General features: G+C 37.0%; 1 protein-coding gene across 2 annotated transcripts in view; it reads right to left on the bottom strand.

Moving 5' to 3' along the window:
• The window catches only part of LOC110541982 (histone demethylase UTY-like), a 154136-nt gene that overhangs the window by 19076 nt on the left and 118836 nt on the right, over window positions 1–16224 (bottom strand). For both annotated transcript variants that reach the window (XM_060376858.1, XM_060376859.1), the window contains 3 exons: window positions 5380–5444; window positions 5228–5302; window positions 614–762 (listed from right to left, as the gene is read on the bottom strand). In XM_060376858.1, coding sequence (XP_060232841.1) covers window positions 614–762; window positions 5228–5302; window positions 5380–5444 — 289 coding nt within the window. The remainder of the gene's footprint in view (window positions 1–613; window positions 763–5227; window positions 5303–5379; window positions 5445–16224) is intronic.

Here is a 16224-nt window from a genome sequence, read left to right as displayed (position 1 = left end):
GAAAAAGTGAAAAGCAGCTGATGTATGTGCTCAATGTAACTATGTTTATGAATTCGTAGCTGTATTTGGTAGCATCATTCCACATGAAAACATTAAAAAAATATGACATGGACTTGACACACAGCACAGAAGTTAAATGTGTGGTTGCTCTTCCAGAAAATACAGGTTTCAATCCCTCATATATTCACATGGTAGTCACAACCATCTGTAATTCCTTGTCCAGCATTTATGATGGCAACCCGAGGACTATTGTATACATGTGGTGTACAGACTTACTTCTAGGAAAAACACTCATAGTACAAAAAAAACAAAACAAAAGCTTTGAATGTATAATTTAAATAGATAGATATATAAATTACTTAGTGCTCCTATCCTGTTAGTTTTTTTTAACTTTTCTAATTATATCAATCTTAGCATGAAATAAGAACTTAAAATACTTTAGAAAAACAAAACTATGAGAACCATTCTTAGACTCATAGACATTTCAAACATTAAAAAAAAACTTAAAATATTTTGTTTTGTTAACTGTAAAATTAAAAATGAGCTCTATCTCTTAAAAATGTGATTGTTTTCTTCTTTTCAAATAAGCATAATGTTTGGTTATATCAATCACCTGGTATTCTACTCCCTGGAACTTTCATACACAGTTGAACTGTATTCACCCCCAGGATCTTATAGCCAACATGACTGAGAATATTTCCTGCTGATACAACACGTACAAAAGCAGGAAGCTTAGTCAGCTCATGTAACTGCAACTTCCACCTGCAACAAATAACAGGATTAAATGAAACTTCTGAAATGTTAGTGAAAATTAATTAACTTGTTTCTAAAGTATCTTGAGGTTACGCAGAAAAGTGTATATATAAACATATGTAATAATGAGTTTTTCCAAACTCAAAAATATCCAAAAAGGTCACTGACTGAACAAAATATATAACTTAGCATAAGAAAATAATTTATTTTCTATTTTTCAATGTCGACAACTTAATTCTTTGGTTTTCTTCAGTAAGAAGAAAAAAGTATTGCTCTCCTTTTGTTGATTTCAGTAAGTGAATGACCTGTATGACAAGAACTTCCAAAGTCTTTGAAGAAATAAACTGAAGATTTTAGAAAATGGAAAATTTTCCCATTCTCATGGAACAGTAGAATTAACATTGAAAAAATGGCCATCTTACCAAAGGCCATCTACAGATTCAATGCAATTCCATTAAAATTCCAACACAATTCTTTTTATTACTATTATTACAATTTTTTAGTTACAGTTTATTCCCTTTGTATCCCAGCTATAGACCCCTCCCCTATCTCCTTCCAATCCCATCCTCCCTCCCTCCCTCTTCTATGTCACTCGCCAGTCCAATGACAGGGGAGGTCCTCCTCCCCTTCCATCTGACCATAGTCTATCAGGACTGGCATCTTTGTCTTCCTCTGTGGACTGTTAGGGCTGCTCCCCCCTCAGGTGGAGGTGATCAAAGAGGCAGCCCATGAGTTCATGTCTGAGATAGTCCCCGGTCCTATTATTGGGGAACCGTCTTGGATACTGAGCTGCCTTGGGCTACTTCTGTGCAGGAGTTCTAAGTTATTTCCATACATGGTCCTTGTTTGGAGTATCAGTCTCAGAAAAGAACCCTGTTCCTAGGTTCTTTGGTTCTGTTGCTCCCCTTATGGAGCTCCTGTTACCTCCAGGTCTTTCTATCTCTCCTTTCATAAGATTCTCTGCATTCTGCCCAGAGTTTGGCTATACATCTCAGCATCTGCTTTGATACCCTGCTGGGTGGAGTATTTCAGAGGCCCTCTGTGATAGACTCCTATTCAGTTCCCTGTTTTCTCCTTCTTCTGATGTCTGTGTCATTTGCCTTTCTGAATGAAGATTGAGCATCTTACCGAGGGTCCTCCTTCTTGATTAGCTTCCTCAGGTGTACAGATTTTAGCATGATTATCCTATATTATATATCTAGTATCTACTTATAAGTAACTATATACCATGTGTGTTTTCCTGCTTCTGGGATACCTCACTCCAGATGATAGATCCCACCAATTGCCTATAACTTTCATGATTTCTTTGATTTTAATTGTTGAGTAGTATTACATTGCATAAATCTATCATAATTTCTGTATCCATCCCTCAACTGAAGGACATGGGACCTCATGAAACTGAAAAGCTTCTGTAAAGCAAAGGACACTGTCGTCAGAACAAAACAACAGCCTACAAATTGGGAAAGGATATTCGCCAATCCTATATCTGACAGAGGACCAATATACAGTATATATAAAGAACTCAAGAACTTAAACAACAACAAATCAAGCAACCCAATTAAAAAATGGGTTAGAGAGCTAAACAGAGAATTCTCAATAGAGGACCATCAAATGACAGAGAAACACTTAAAGAAATGCTCACATCCTTAACCATCAGGAAGATGCAAATCAAAATGACCCTGAGATTTCATCCTACACCCCTGAGAATGGCTATGATGAAAAATTCAACTGACAATACATGCTGGAGAGGATATGGGAATGTAAACTTGTCTAACCATTTTGGAAATCAATCTGGCACTCTCTCAGATGAATAAGAATAGTAATACCTCAAGACCCAGCTATACCATTCCTAGGCATATATCCAAAAGATGCTCAAGTAAACAATACAACAAGGACATTTGTTCAACCATGTTCATAGAGCTTTATTTGTAATAGCCAGAAGCTGTAAACCAACACAATTCTTTACAGACATGGAAAGAGCAAACCTTAAATTCATTAAAAAAAAAAAAAAAAAAAAAAAAGGAACCAGGATAGGCAAAAGAAAAATATGAACAGTTAAGGAACTTCTGGTGGTAAACATCCCTGATTTCAAGTTTTACTACATAGCAATAGTATTAAAAACTCCTTTTCACTGGCTTAGAAACAGACTAGTTGATCAGTGGAGCTGTTTTGAAGAGCCAAAAATAAAACCACACCCTTTTAGACAATGGGTTTTTTATAACAAAACCAGAACTGTATAATGGAAAAGAGAAAACATCTTCTACAAATAGAGCTGGTATAAGTGGATGTGTACAGGTAGAAAAATCCAAATAGACCCTTATTTATTACTATGCACAAAACTCAAGTCCATGTGGATCAAAGACCTTGATATAAAACCATTAAATCTATTAGAAGACAAAGTGAGGAAAATCCTGGAACTCAATGGCACAGGAGATTACTTCCTGACAGAATGTCAACAGCATAGGCTCTAAGATCAACAGTTAATAAATGGGACTTCATGAAACTGAAACACTTCTTGTATAGCAAATGACATTCTCACCAGAACAAAATGACAGCCTTCAGACTGGGAAAAGAAATTAACCAACCCTACACCAGACAGAACACTATTATCCAAAATATACAAAGAACTTAAATTAAATATCAACAAATCAAACAATCCAATTAAAAAAATGGAGTACAGAGTTAAACCAAGAATTCACAACACAGGAATCTCTAATGGCTGCGAAGCACTTAAAGAAACGCTCAGTATTCTTCAGAGAAATTTAAATCAAAACAACTCTAAGATTCATCTCCACTTATCAGAATGGCTAAACTTAAAAACTCAAGTATCAGCACATGCTGGTGAAAGTGCACCTTCTCTGAAAATCAAGCTGATGCATTCTCAGAAAAAAACGGGAATAGTTCTACCTCAAGATCCAACTCCTGGGCATAAACCCAAAAGATGCTCCACCATACAACAAGGACAATTACATTCACAATGGCTTTATTTGTAATAGCCAGAAACTGGAAAGAAACAAGATTGAAGAATTGATAAATTGTTGTACATGTACATGATGGAATACTACTCGGCAATTAAAAACCAGGAACTCATGAAATGTTTGGAACCAGAAAATATCACCCTTAATGAGGTAACCAAGATCCAGAAAGATACACATGGTATGTACTTGCTTCTAAGACCCTATCATACAGTATAAACTTTAGTATAAACTTTCTATAATCCATAGGCGCAAACAAGATAAGTAACAAAGAGGGTCCAAGTGAGGGTGCCAGAATGTGACTCAGAAGGGGAAACAGAATAGACAGCAGAAGTGGATAAAGAGAGGAAACTGGGCAGGAGATAGAATGGGGAGGGAAACAAGAATGGGGATTAGATGTCAAAAAAATGGGTGTGGGAGGTGAGAGGGCTGAGAACAAGAAGGAAAACTAAAGGGGGGTCACCTCTTTGACCAGCTGGAGGTATGTTACAGGGTAGGATCCTAGAAGGACATGGGTGTGACTCTAGGTAAGATTCCTAATGGGGAAGAAATGGGCAGACATAATGACTGAAATGACCACTTTCTATCCAGGCAGGATGAGTAGAAGGAGGGGAACAACAACCCACTGACAAAAATCTTTGATCCAAAATTACTCTAAAAAAAAAACAAAAACAAAAACAATTACTCTGCCCAAATTACAGGAATGAAGAGGAAACAGAGATTGAGGGAATGTCCAACCAATATTTTGCCCGCTCTGAGAACCACCCCAGAGTAGAGGACCAGCCCTTAACAATATTAATGATCCTCTGCTATGATTTTAAACAGGAGCCTAACTTGACTGTCTTCTGGAAGACTCCAGCCAGATCCTGGGTCCTGTGGACAGGTTAGTGGAAAGAAGAAATGACCAGGAGGGGACAGGAATCTCACAAAGAAGACCAACAGACATAATGCAGACCCATGGAGGCTTTCAGAGACTGATATCAACCGCATGCACAGTTTGGACCTGGACCCCTGCACACATGTAGGTGATTGGCAGCTTGGTCTTTATGTGGGCCACTTGGCAAGTGGAAGCAGGGCACTGTTTCTATCATGGACCCTATTGTCTGCTTTTGGATTGATTTCTTCTGACAGCTCTGCCATGCCTGGCCTCAGTGGATGAGGATATACTCAGCCTTGATGTGACTTGATGTGCTGGAGAGGACTGCAAGGAAAAAAGGGGAGCTCCTTTTCTGAGGCAAAAGGGAGTGGGATGGGTAAACAGAGGACTGGAAGGAGAGGAGGGATTGGGCGGCCCTTGGGATATCAAGTAAATAGACTAAAAAAAAGGAGGAAAAGTATACCAAATAACCTATGAAAAATAATTTGGAAATTGTATGATTTTTACAGTATTTTTAAAATACTACATAGACATGAAAAAAGAACAGAAAAATACACAATTCCAAATACAAAAATCCCCATTGTTCCCATTCATACAAACAGTTTTGGGTTAGGAGACTTACTTTTTGCTATCAGACAGATCAATGTTGATCCCACATTTTATGGTTTTAAAGGGTCCTTTCTGTCTCCTTCCAGAGCTGGAAAAAAAAAAGTTAAATGAAAAAAAAAATCTTAGCTTTGAGACAAAAATGAATGAATGCCTCCAGTTACTTACTTATCTGAAGATGTTGAAGCACCATCTGAATAGTCTTTAACTTGTGTTCTTCTCTCATTTTCTTCCTATTCATTAAATAAAACATTCATAATTACAGTATTACAAGTTCTTATTACATTAAATAAGTCAATACTAATTTTACATAAGTATAGTGATATTTTTAAAAACAAGCACTTCACTAAAACTACCTTCAATGTCATGTCAAATAATGAATCAAAGAAAATCAGACTCTAACCATTATATACAGCCTTATATAGTTTTAAAATAAGACTTCTGGAGTCATTTATTAGAAAAGCACAAAGCCATACCACTTCTATTTACCCAACACAGTTTCTCAACAGGGAAGGTATTTCATTTAAAAAAAATACTATAGTTTGAAAGAAAAAAAAAAAAAGACAAATTGTTATGGGAAATCTGAAGGATATAATGAAAACAACAACAACAAAAAAAATGCTACTAGCCATATTTAAAAGTACTACTTTTCCCTGTGGTCTCAGTTCCATATAAAGAAAACTCATTAATTCTGAAACTTCCCAAGAAGTATCACTATGATACAATATGAAAATACAAAGGTCAAATTTAAAATGAGCCTATATATTGATGTTTATTATAAATGTCAAATAATTAAGCAAACATTCTAAGCATACATTTTTATATGCACAGACAATCACATATTTTTAGCTGTAGATAGCACACAAAGTTAAGAACCTCTTTCTATTATTACCATGTTACCCTTCCCTTCTTGGTGTATGTAAATCTCACTAACATAGTTAAGACTACAAGTTCGTCAAACACTAAATGTATGACACAATGATTGCCATATAAATAATAAACATCTGGAACAATGACATGCAACATGTCATTTCTTTCATATAAATAATAACATTATCAAATGTAACTTGATTAAAGAAATGCATATAAACACAACAAAGATGTATCATACACAAAAATTAATGTAAAAAAATACTAAAATGTATGAATTAAAACTTATAAAATTTGTATAAAAAATACAGGCAAGGGATAGTAGGTAAATGCCTTAATCCCAGCACATAAGAGACAGAAGAAAAATGACTTCTGTAAATGCAAGGCTAGCTTGCTCTAGGCCAGGCACCCAAGGCTAAAGAGACAGTTTTTAAAATAAATGAATAAACAATGACAATAAAGAAACCAAAACAAATAAACAAACAACCCAAAAGGCTTGCAAGATGGCTCACCCACTAAGGCAGTCTGCCACTAAGCCTGAATTCAATCACTGCAGAATTATTCCCACAGTTGTCTTCAGACCTGCATATACATTTGCCCACCAATACAAACACACACAACACACGGAGAGAGATAAAGAGAACAACAGCAAGACAGAGACAGAGAGGACTAACAAATGTAAATACATTGTTGTAAATCAGTATTTTAATGCTTTAAAAGATTTTATACCCCAACAGTTACTCAAAAAGGAAAGAAGGAACAAAAGTTCAACATCAAGAACTGAAAAATAACTTCTGTCAATAATGACAGATATATCTACAACTCAACAGTAAATATGCCAATTAAATTATGAACAAAAGATTTTCTATACACTTCATCAAAGATAATACACAATATGTTAATAAAAATGATGTTTAGTAAGAGCTATTAAGAAAATGCCTATCCTTCTACTAGTCTCTGGTGATGACTATAGCTGAGACTCCTAGCAGCAGAGGTTAAGGAGCCTGAAATTGCCTCCTCCTACAGCCAGGTGAGACTTCCGGTGGAGGAAGGGGAATACCAACCCACCCATAAAACCTGCTATTCAATATTTGTCCTGCCTACAAGAAGTATAGGGACAAAGTTGAATCAGAGATTGAGAGAATGGCCAACCAATCACTGGCCAACTTGTAATCCATCCGATGGGAGACTGCCAACACCTAGCACTATTTAATGTCTGCACATAAATGTCTTTTGAGAGGCTTCATCTAGCAGCTGAGAGACACTAATGTAAAGAAACAGCAGCTCATAAAAACTGCTGTAAAGACACACAGCTAAAGGCTGTGCTTGGGAAGTTTTGTGGAATAGTTGAGGAAAGGACTGAGGGAGCTTGAGAGGTGAAGGACACCACAAGAAGTAAACTAACCTGAGCCTAAGGGGCTCAGAGAGGAAAGAACCACCACCCAAAGAACATGCATTTGGTTAATCTTGGGCCCCAAAACATATGTAGCATATGCACAACTTGGTCATCACGTGGGTCCCCTAACAATGGGTGTAGGAGCTTTCTGTGACTTTTTCTTGCCTTTGGATCCCTTTCCCCTAGCAGACTGCCCAGCCTGGCCTCAGAAAGAGAGGAAGTGGTTAGTCCTGCTGTGATTTGAGGAGCCAGGGTGGGTTGGAATCTCTTAGGCCCACAAACTTCCATGAAGAGAAAGACGGGGGAAAAGAAAGGGGGTCATGAGAGTGGTTCTGGAAGGAGAAGGGGTTAGGGGGCTGGAATCACATTGTAAAATGAATGATTTTAAAATATGAGTTATTGAAATTGTACCAGAAAACAATGGTATGTTTTCCTTTTATTTACTTACAGCTTCAACAACAGAATACCAAGCCTTTTTCATGCAATATATACATAACCAGCCAAAGAACCTATACATCTAACTCACTTAAAAGTGGATACGAGACCAGTATCTACTAACTTAAAAGTGGATACGAGACCAGTATCTACTCACTTATAAGTGGATACTAGACCTATAAGATAGGATAAATACTCTAAAATCTGTACACCTAAAGAAGATAAACAAGACACCCAAACTCAAGAGTATACCTTATCAGCACCTCATGGAACCTTCTCCAAAATTGACCATATAGTTAGGCAGAAAGCAACCCTCAACAGATACATGAAGATTGAAATAATCCCTTGTATCCTATCTGACCACCCTGGAATAAAGCTGGACCTGAACAATTACAAAACTAACAAAAAGCCTACAACACACATATGGAAACTAAATAACTCTCAATGACACCTGGGTCAGGGAGGAAAGAAAGAAAGAAATTGAAGATTTACTGGAACTTAGTGAAATTGAAGGAACAACTTACCCTAACTTATGCAACACAATGAAAGCAGTGCCAAGAGGAAATTTTATAGCACTAAGTGCCTTCATAAAAAATTCGAGGCATCTCGTACAAACAACATAAGAGCCCACATAAAAGCACTAGAGAAAAAAGAAGCACATATACCCAAGAAGAGTAGACAGCTGAAAATAAACTCTGGGCTGATAGCAATTCACTAGAAACAAATAAAACAATTCAAAGAATCAAATAAACCAAGAGCTGGTTCTTTAAGAAAATCAACAAAGTAAACAAACCCTTAATCAAACTAACTAAAAGGCAGAGGGAAACTGTCCAAATTAGGAATGAAAACAAGGACCTAACAACAGACACTGAGGAAATCCGAGGAATCATTAGGACCTACTTCAAAAGCCTATACATAAATAATTTTAAATCTAAATGAAATGGACAATTTTCTACCTCAATTCCACTTACCAAAGCTGAATAAAGACCAGAGATAAATAAATTAAATATTCCTATATCACTTAAGGAAATAGAAGCTGTCATCAAAAGTCTCCCATCCAAAAAAAGTCCAGGGCCAGATGGTTTCAGTACAGAATTCTATCAAACCTTCAAAGAAGAGCTAACACCAAAATTCTTAAAACTATTCCACAAAGCGGAAACAGAAGGAGCATTACCAAACTCAATTATGAAGCCACAGTCATCTTGATACCTCAACCTCACAAAGACCCAACAAAGAAAGAGAATTTCAGGCCAATCTTTGCTTATGAAGATGCAAAAAAAAAACTCAATACAATACTTGTAAACCGTCCAAGAATACATTAAAGGACACAACCAAGTAGTCTTCATCACAGGCATGCTGGGGTGCTAAAATCCATCAATGTAAACAAACTTAAAGAAGAAAAAAAAAACACATGATAATCTCCTCAGATGACAAAAAGGCATTTGACAAAACTTAACACCTGTTTATGTTTAAAGTCCTGGAAAGATCAGTGATACAAGGCATGTACCTATACACAGTAAAAGCAAAATACAGCAAGCCTATAGCCAACATTAAACTAAAAGGAGAGAAACTTAAATTAATCCTATTAAAATCAGAGACAGGCCAAGGTCGCCAACCTAAACCATATCTCTTCAACATAGTTCTTGAAGTCCTAGCTAGAGCAATGAGACAACTAAAGGAGATCAAAGGCATATAAATAGAAAAGGAAAAAGTCAAAGTATGCTATTTGCAGATGATTTGGTAGTATACATGAATGACCCCAAAAATTCAACCAGAGAACTCCTTCAACTGATCAAGACCTTCAGCAAAGTGCCTGGATATAAAAAATTCTGAAGCCCACCTGTCTACACGAAAAATGGGCTGAGGAAGAAATTAGGGAACCAAAACCCTTCACGATAGCCAATAACATAAAGTACCTTGGTATAACTCTAGTCTATTAGTATAACTTCAAGTCTCTGGAAAAAAAAATTGAACAAAATATGAGGTTGGAAAGCTCTCCTATGTGCCTAGATCAGTTGGATTAACATAGTGAAAATGGCCATTCTGCAAAAAGCAACATACAGATTCAATTCAATTCTCATCAAAATGTCAACACAATTCTTTACAGACCTGGGAAAAACAATTCTCAAATTCATATAGAAAAACAAAAAACCCAAAAGAGCTAAGATAATCCTGTACAAAAAAGATCTTCTGGAGGTATCTCCATCCCTGATCTCAAGCCTGTACTATAGAGCAACAGAAATAAAAACTGTAGGGCATAGAAACAGACTGGTGGACCAATGGAATTGAATCAACAACCCAGAAATAAACGCATACACCTACGGAAACTTATTTTAACAAAAAAAAAAAAAAATGGAAAAAAGACAGCATCTTCATCAAATGGTGCTGGTCTAACTGGATGTCTACATTCAGAAAAATGCAAATAGATCTATATTTATCACCCTGAACAAAGTTAAAGTCCAAGTGGTTCCAAGCCCTCAACATAAAACCAGACAAACTAAATCTATTACAAGAAAAAGTGGGGAAGAGCCTTGAACTCATTGGCACAGGAGACAACTTCCTGAACAGAACACCAACAGCACAGGCTCTAAGATCAATAATTAATAAATAGGCCCTCATGACTATGAAGAGCTTCTGTAAAGTAAAGGACACTTTCCTCAGAACAAAATGACAGTCTTAGAGACTGAGAAACAATCTTCACCAACCCTATATATTTAAAAGAGGGCTAATATCCAGAATATATTAAGAACTAAATAAGTTAAACAGCAATAAAACAAGTAATCAAATTTAAAATGTGGTACAGGGTTAAACAGATAATTCTCAACAGCGGAATATCTAATGACAGAGAAACACTTAAAGAAACAGCTTAACACGTAAAGAAATGCTGAACAAACTTAGTTATTCGGGAAATGCAAATTAAACAACCCTGGGATTTCACTTCACACCCATCAGAATGGCTAAGATCAAAAACTCAAGTAACAATTCATGCTGGAAAGGGTGTGGAGAAAGGAAAACCTTCCTCCATTAATGGATGGAAGGTAACCTCGTACAACCACTTTGCAAATCAATCTGGTGATTGCTCAGAAAATTAGAAATAATGCTACCTCAAAATCCAGCTATATATCAATACTGAAATGCTCCTCCATTCAATAGGAACACTTGCTCAACCACGTTTTTAGCAGCTCTCTCACAACAACCAGAATGTGGAAACAAGCAAGATGTCCCTTAACAGAGGAATGAATACAGAAAGTATCCAGCCACAGAGAAAGATGATGCAGCCAGTACCTGAAAGACTTGAGTGACAAGAGCTTCAAATTTCTAAAGAAAAAAACTGAAAATATTAGAAGACAGAAAGATCTCCCATGATCACGGATCGGTAAAGTTAACAAAAATGGCCACTTTACCAAAAGCAATCTACAGATTCCATGCAATTCCCGTCAAAATTACAAACCCTAAAAGAGCAATCCTCTGATCCCTGATTTTAAGCTATACTACAGAGCAAGAGTAATAAAACCCGCCTAATATTGCCATAAAACCAGACAGGTTGATCCATGGAATTGAACTGAAGACACAGAAATAAAGCCACATTCCGATGGACACCTAATTTTTTACTTAGGAGCCAAAATCATATAATGGAAAAAAGAAAACAACTTCAACAAATGGTGTTGGTCTAACTGGATGACTTCAAGCTGGAATGCAAAATAGAGCCATATTTAATCAATAAATTCAACTCCAAGTGGATCAAAGAACTCAACATAAAACACTAAGTCTATTAAAAGAGAAAGTGGGGAAAAGCCTTGAACTCATTGGCATAGGAGAGGACTTTCTGAACAGAGCACAAACACCTCAGGTTCAATAATTAATAAATGGAACTTCATGAAACTGAAAGGCTTCTGCAAGTTAAAGTACAATAGAATAAAATGGCAGCCTAATGACTGGAAAAAGATCTTCACCATGCCTATACCAGACAGAGGGCTAATATCCAAAATATATAAAAAACTCAGAAAATAAATATAAATAATTCAATTTTTAAAAAAGGTACACAGCTAAACAAAGAATACTTAACAGAGGATATTCTAATGGCTGAAAAGCACTTAATATTCAATGTCCTTAGTCATTGGGGAAATGAAAATCAAAAGAACTCTGAGATTCCTTCTTAAAAAGATGGCTAAATAAAAAACTCAAGTGATAGTATATTCTGGCAAGGATGTGGGGAAAGGAGAACCCTCCTTCTCCATTGCTGGTGAGAGTGCAAATTTGTACAACTTTGGAAATCAATCTAGCCCTGTCTCAGAAAATCGATCTCAAGATCCTGCTATACCACTCCTGGACATAAACACAAAAGATGATCCACCATAAAGCAAGGACATTTGCTCATCTATATTCATAGCAACTTTATTTCTAATAGCCTGGAACTATGAAAAACCACAGATGTCTCTCAACCAAACAATTGACAGAAAAATTGTGGCACATTTATGTAATGGAATAATACTCAGCTATTAATAACAAAGAAATCATGAAGTTTACAAGCAAATGGATGGATCTCCAAAAAAATCATCCTGAGTGAAATAACCCAGACCCAGAAAGACACACATAGTATGTATTCACGTGTAAGTGAATATTAGCCATACAGCACATGATAACCATACCACAATCCACAAACCCAAAGAAGTGAAGAAATAAGGAGGGCCCAAGAGAGGATATTTCAATCTCTCTCAGAAGGGTAAATCGAATGGATGTTAAAAGTAGATGGAGAGAGGGAACTGGGTAAGAGAGCTTGTGGACATGGGAATGAAGGTGTGGATGAGATGGGTGAAGAGTTTGAAGAGAGAAGAAAAACCAAGGAAGGAGGACATCTCTGAGACAAGCTTGAGATCTGCAAAAGAACAGGCTCCTGGGAGGAATTGGGGTCACTGTAGCTGAAATTCCTACCTGCAGAAGACATGATGATTGAAGGGGTCACCTCCTAACCAAAAGGGATTTCCAGTGACAAGATGGGGATACCAACTCACCCACAAAACCTTCAACCCCAAATTTACTATACATATAGGATATGCAGGAATAAAGATGGAGTGGAGAAAGAGGGAATGGCCAACCAATAACTGGCCCAACCTGACACCAACCCCAAAAAAGAAAGTTAACCTGTGACACTATTAATGATACTCTGCTATGTTTGCAGACAGGAACCTAGCACAACTGTCCTCTGATAGGGCCCAGCCAGCAGTGAATGGAAATACATGATGAGACCCACAGCCAAACATTATGTGGAACCACCAGACTCTTATGGAAGACTAGAAGGAAGGATAGAAGGACCCAGAGTCAACAAGAGCCCCACAAGAAGACCAACAGAGTCAACCAAACTAGGCTCATAGGGTTTTACTGAGACTGAAGAATCAACCAAAGAGCATGCATAGTCTAAATGGACTGTACCTAGGTCCATGACACATATGTATGATGGAAAGCTTGGTTTTCATGTGGGTACCCTAGCCACAGGGGTAGCATGGGTCATATCTGACACAGACTCTGTTGCCTGTTTTTAGATCATGTTCCCCTAGCTGGGCTGCCTTGTTTGGTACTTAGTCATGGTATGAGTTGATGGGCCTGGTAGGGCTTGTAAAAGGGGCTCCCTATTCTGATGAGAAAAGGAGAGGTGATGGGGGAAAGATGAAGGGAAGGTGTCAAGTGAATAACCGAATAAATTTATAGGAAGGAAGGGAGTAATCGAGAAAGGAAGGAAGGGAGGGAGGGAGGGAGGGAGGGAGGGAGGGAGGGAGGGAAGAAAGGAGGGAAGGAGGGAGGAAGGGAGGGAAAAAGCCTCCCACCATCACCATTTCCAACTCTGTCAGCCTCCTGCTGCAGCTAAAGACATGCATTTTCAGTCATTCCTGTCTCCATGTGTTTGTTCCAACAAAAGTAAAACATTTTATTTATTTTATAAGTTACACTAGTCATGGTGCTTTGTAACATCAAAAGTAACTTATGTGAGGTTTTAGGCATCACTATCTAATTAACAGGTCATAACACTTGCCTGGAAGTGAAATTTTTCATTCTGTAACCTATGGCTAATGTGAGCACTATTATCAATATACAAAGGGTACTTTTAGCCAATTTTTAAAGAGTATATTTATTAATGGACTTTTCATGTACCTTTGGTTTTATAGTTAACATGCTTACCTAGCTCCCTTCCCAATTCTGCAGCTACTATCTTTACACTTAAACACTTCTTTACTCTATATTCCTATTTCTACTTTATCAATAAGCAATGTATTGTGCTCGCTTCGGCAGCACGTATACTAAAATTAGAATAAGCAATGTATTCTATCTAATGCCAACATCTTCCCAAACACATTCCAACTTTACCTCTATAACTAAGGAAAATAGATCTCAAAACTTGAGACTAGAATCTACATCTAAGAGAGAAGATAGTGTTGGTCTTCTGGATCTGGTGACTGCAATCTTTGCAGTTTTCCAGTTCTATCCTTTTTTTTTTAACCCTATAGGTTTCCTAAATTTACTTTTCTTCACAGCTAATAAAATTAACACATTCACAATGTTTTCATTATATACTTATCAGTTTCTAGACATCTGAGCTGACTCTACTTATTAAGACACTGTGAACAAAGCAATGATAAATGTAGGTTTACAAATATCTCTCTAGTAAAATTTAGTCTTACATGCCAAAAAAGGTATAGATGCTCAGAGTTTTCAGTTGTTATTGGCTTCTCCTACCCCCATCCTTAGCAGAGCCTCTTACTTTGATTTCCATATTAGAGAACAATTTTCATTCCTAGCAAAAATTATAAGGATATCCCATGTTCCTGATCCTGTACAAGCATTCGATATTATTTATTTTGCGAGGTTTTTTTTTGATTGGAGGTATTCAAAAAAGGGTGAAATGATATATATCTGTTTAACAATGAATCTTTAATAGTAATAAAAATGCTTACTGGCTATTTCTCCTTTTCTTGAAGATTTTTAAATTTTAATTTAATTTATTTATTTATTTATTGCAATCTGTTCAGTTTGTATCCCAGCTGTAGGCCCCTTGTCACCTCCTAGTCCCACCCACCTTCCCTCTTCTCCCTGTCTGCCCTTTCCTGAAATCCCTGATAAGGGAGGACCTCCTCCCTTCTTTCCGACCCTAGCCTATGAGGTCTCATCAGGTCTGGCTGCACTGTCCTCTGTGGTCTGGTAAGGCTGCATCCCTCCCCAGGGGGAAATGATCAAAGAGCCAGCCACTGAGTTCATATCAGAGACAGTCCCTGGCCCCTTACTAATGAACCCACTTGGAAACTGAGCAGCCAAAATAGGGCTTCCTTTGAAGAGAAGGTCTAGGTCCTCTCCATGCATGGTCCTTGTTTGGAGTATCTGTCTCTGTGAGGGCCCCAGAGAATATCGAATGGCAGAGAAACACTTAAAGAAATGCTCAAAGTCCATAGTTATCAGGGAAATGCAAATCAAAATGACCCTGAGACTTCACCTTACACCCATCAGAATGGCTAAGATCAAAAACTCAAATGACAATACATGCTGGAGAGGATGTGGAGAAAGGGGAACCCTCCTCCACTGCTGGTGGGAATGTAACTTTGTACAATCACTTTGGAAATTAATCTGGTGCTTTCTCAGACAATCTAATAGCACTACCTCAAGAGCCAGTTATACCATTCCTACTAGGCATATACACAAAAGATGACCCACCATTCAATAAGGACATTTGTTCACAGCAACTATAGTAATAGAAGCTTTATTTGTAATAGCAAGAATCTGGAAACAATTTAGATCTTCCTCAACAGAAGAAAGCATACAGAGACTTTTTAATTGGCTTTGACAGCCCCTTAGGTAAATTTAGCTTTCTCTTTAATCTGAAGAATTAATTACAGTATCCTTTAAGGAACTGTTTTAGTGATCATAAATTCCTTTGGTCTTTTTTTATCAAAAAGTATTTTTTTTTCTATTTGGATAAACACTACTTAATTTGGTAGTTGTATTTAAATACGATTTTTTTTTATAACCTGAAAACATCATTTCAAACTATTCATGCTTTTAAGAGAAACTATTATTCTGATTACCTGCAAAAACCTATTTGCAGGTTTCAAAACTATCTCTTTGTTCTATCTACCTACTCTATTAAGTAAGAAGGCTTGGGGGTTTAGCTTAGTGATAGAGCGCTTACCTAGCAAGTACAAAGTGATGGGTTTGTTCCTCATCTCCAGGAAAAGAAAAGGACAAAATTAGCTACGGTACTAAGGAGAGACATTTCTTTTCTGCTTCTGTCAAGCAGTGTTATATATACATCCATCTTGAATGTGGAT

This window comes from Meriones unguiculatus (genome assembly GCF_030254825.1).
Source record: "Meriones unguiculatus strain TT.TT164.6M chromosome Y unlocalized genomic scaffold, Bangor_MerUng_6.1 ChrY_unordered_Scaffold_35, whole genome shotgun sequence".
In the NCBI taxonomy this organism is placed as follows: domain Eukaryota; kingdom Metazoa; phylum Chordata; class Mammalia; order Rodentia; family Muridae; genus Meriones; species Meriones unguiculatus.
This window is presented reverse-complemented; position numbering and strand designations above follow the sequence as displayed.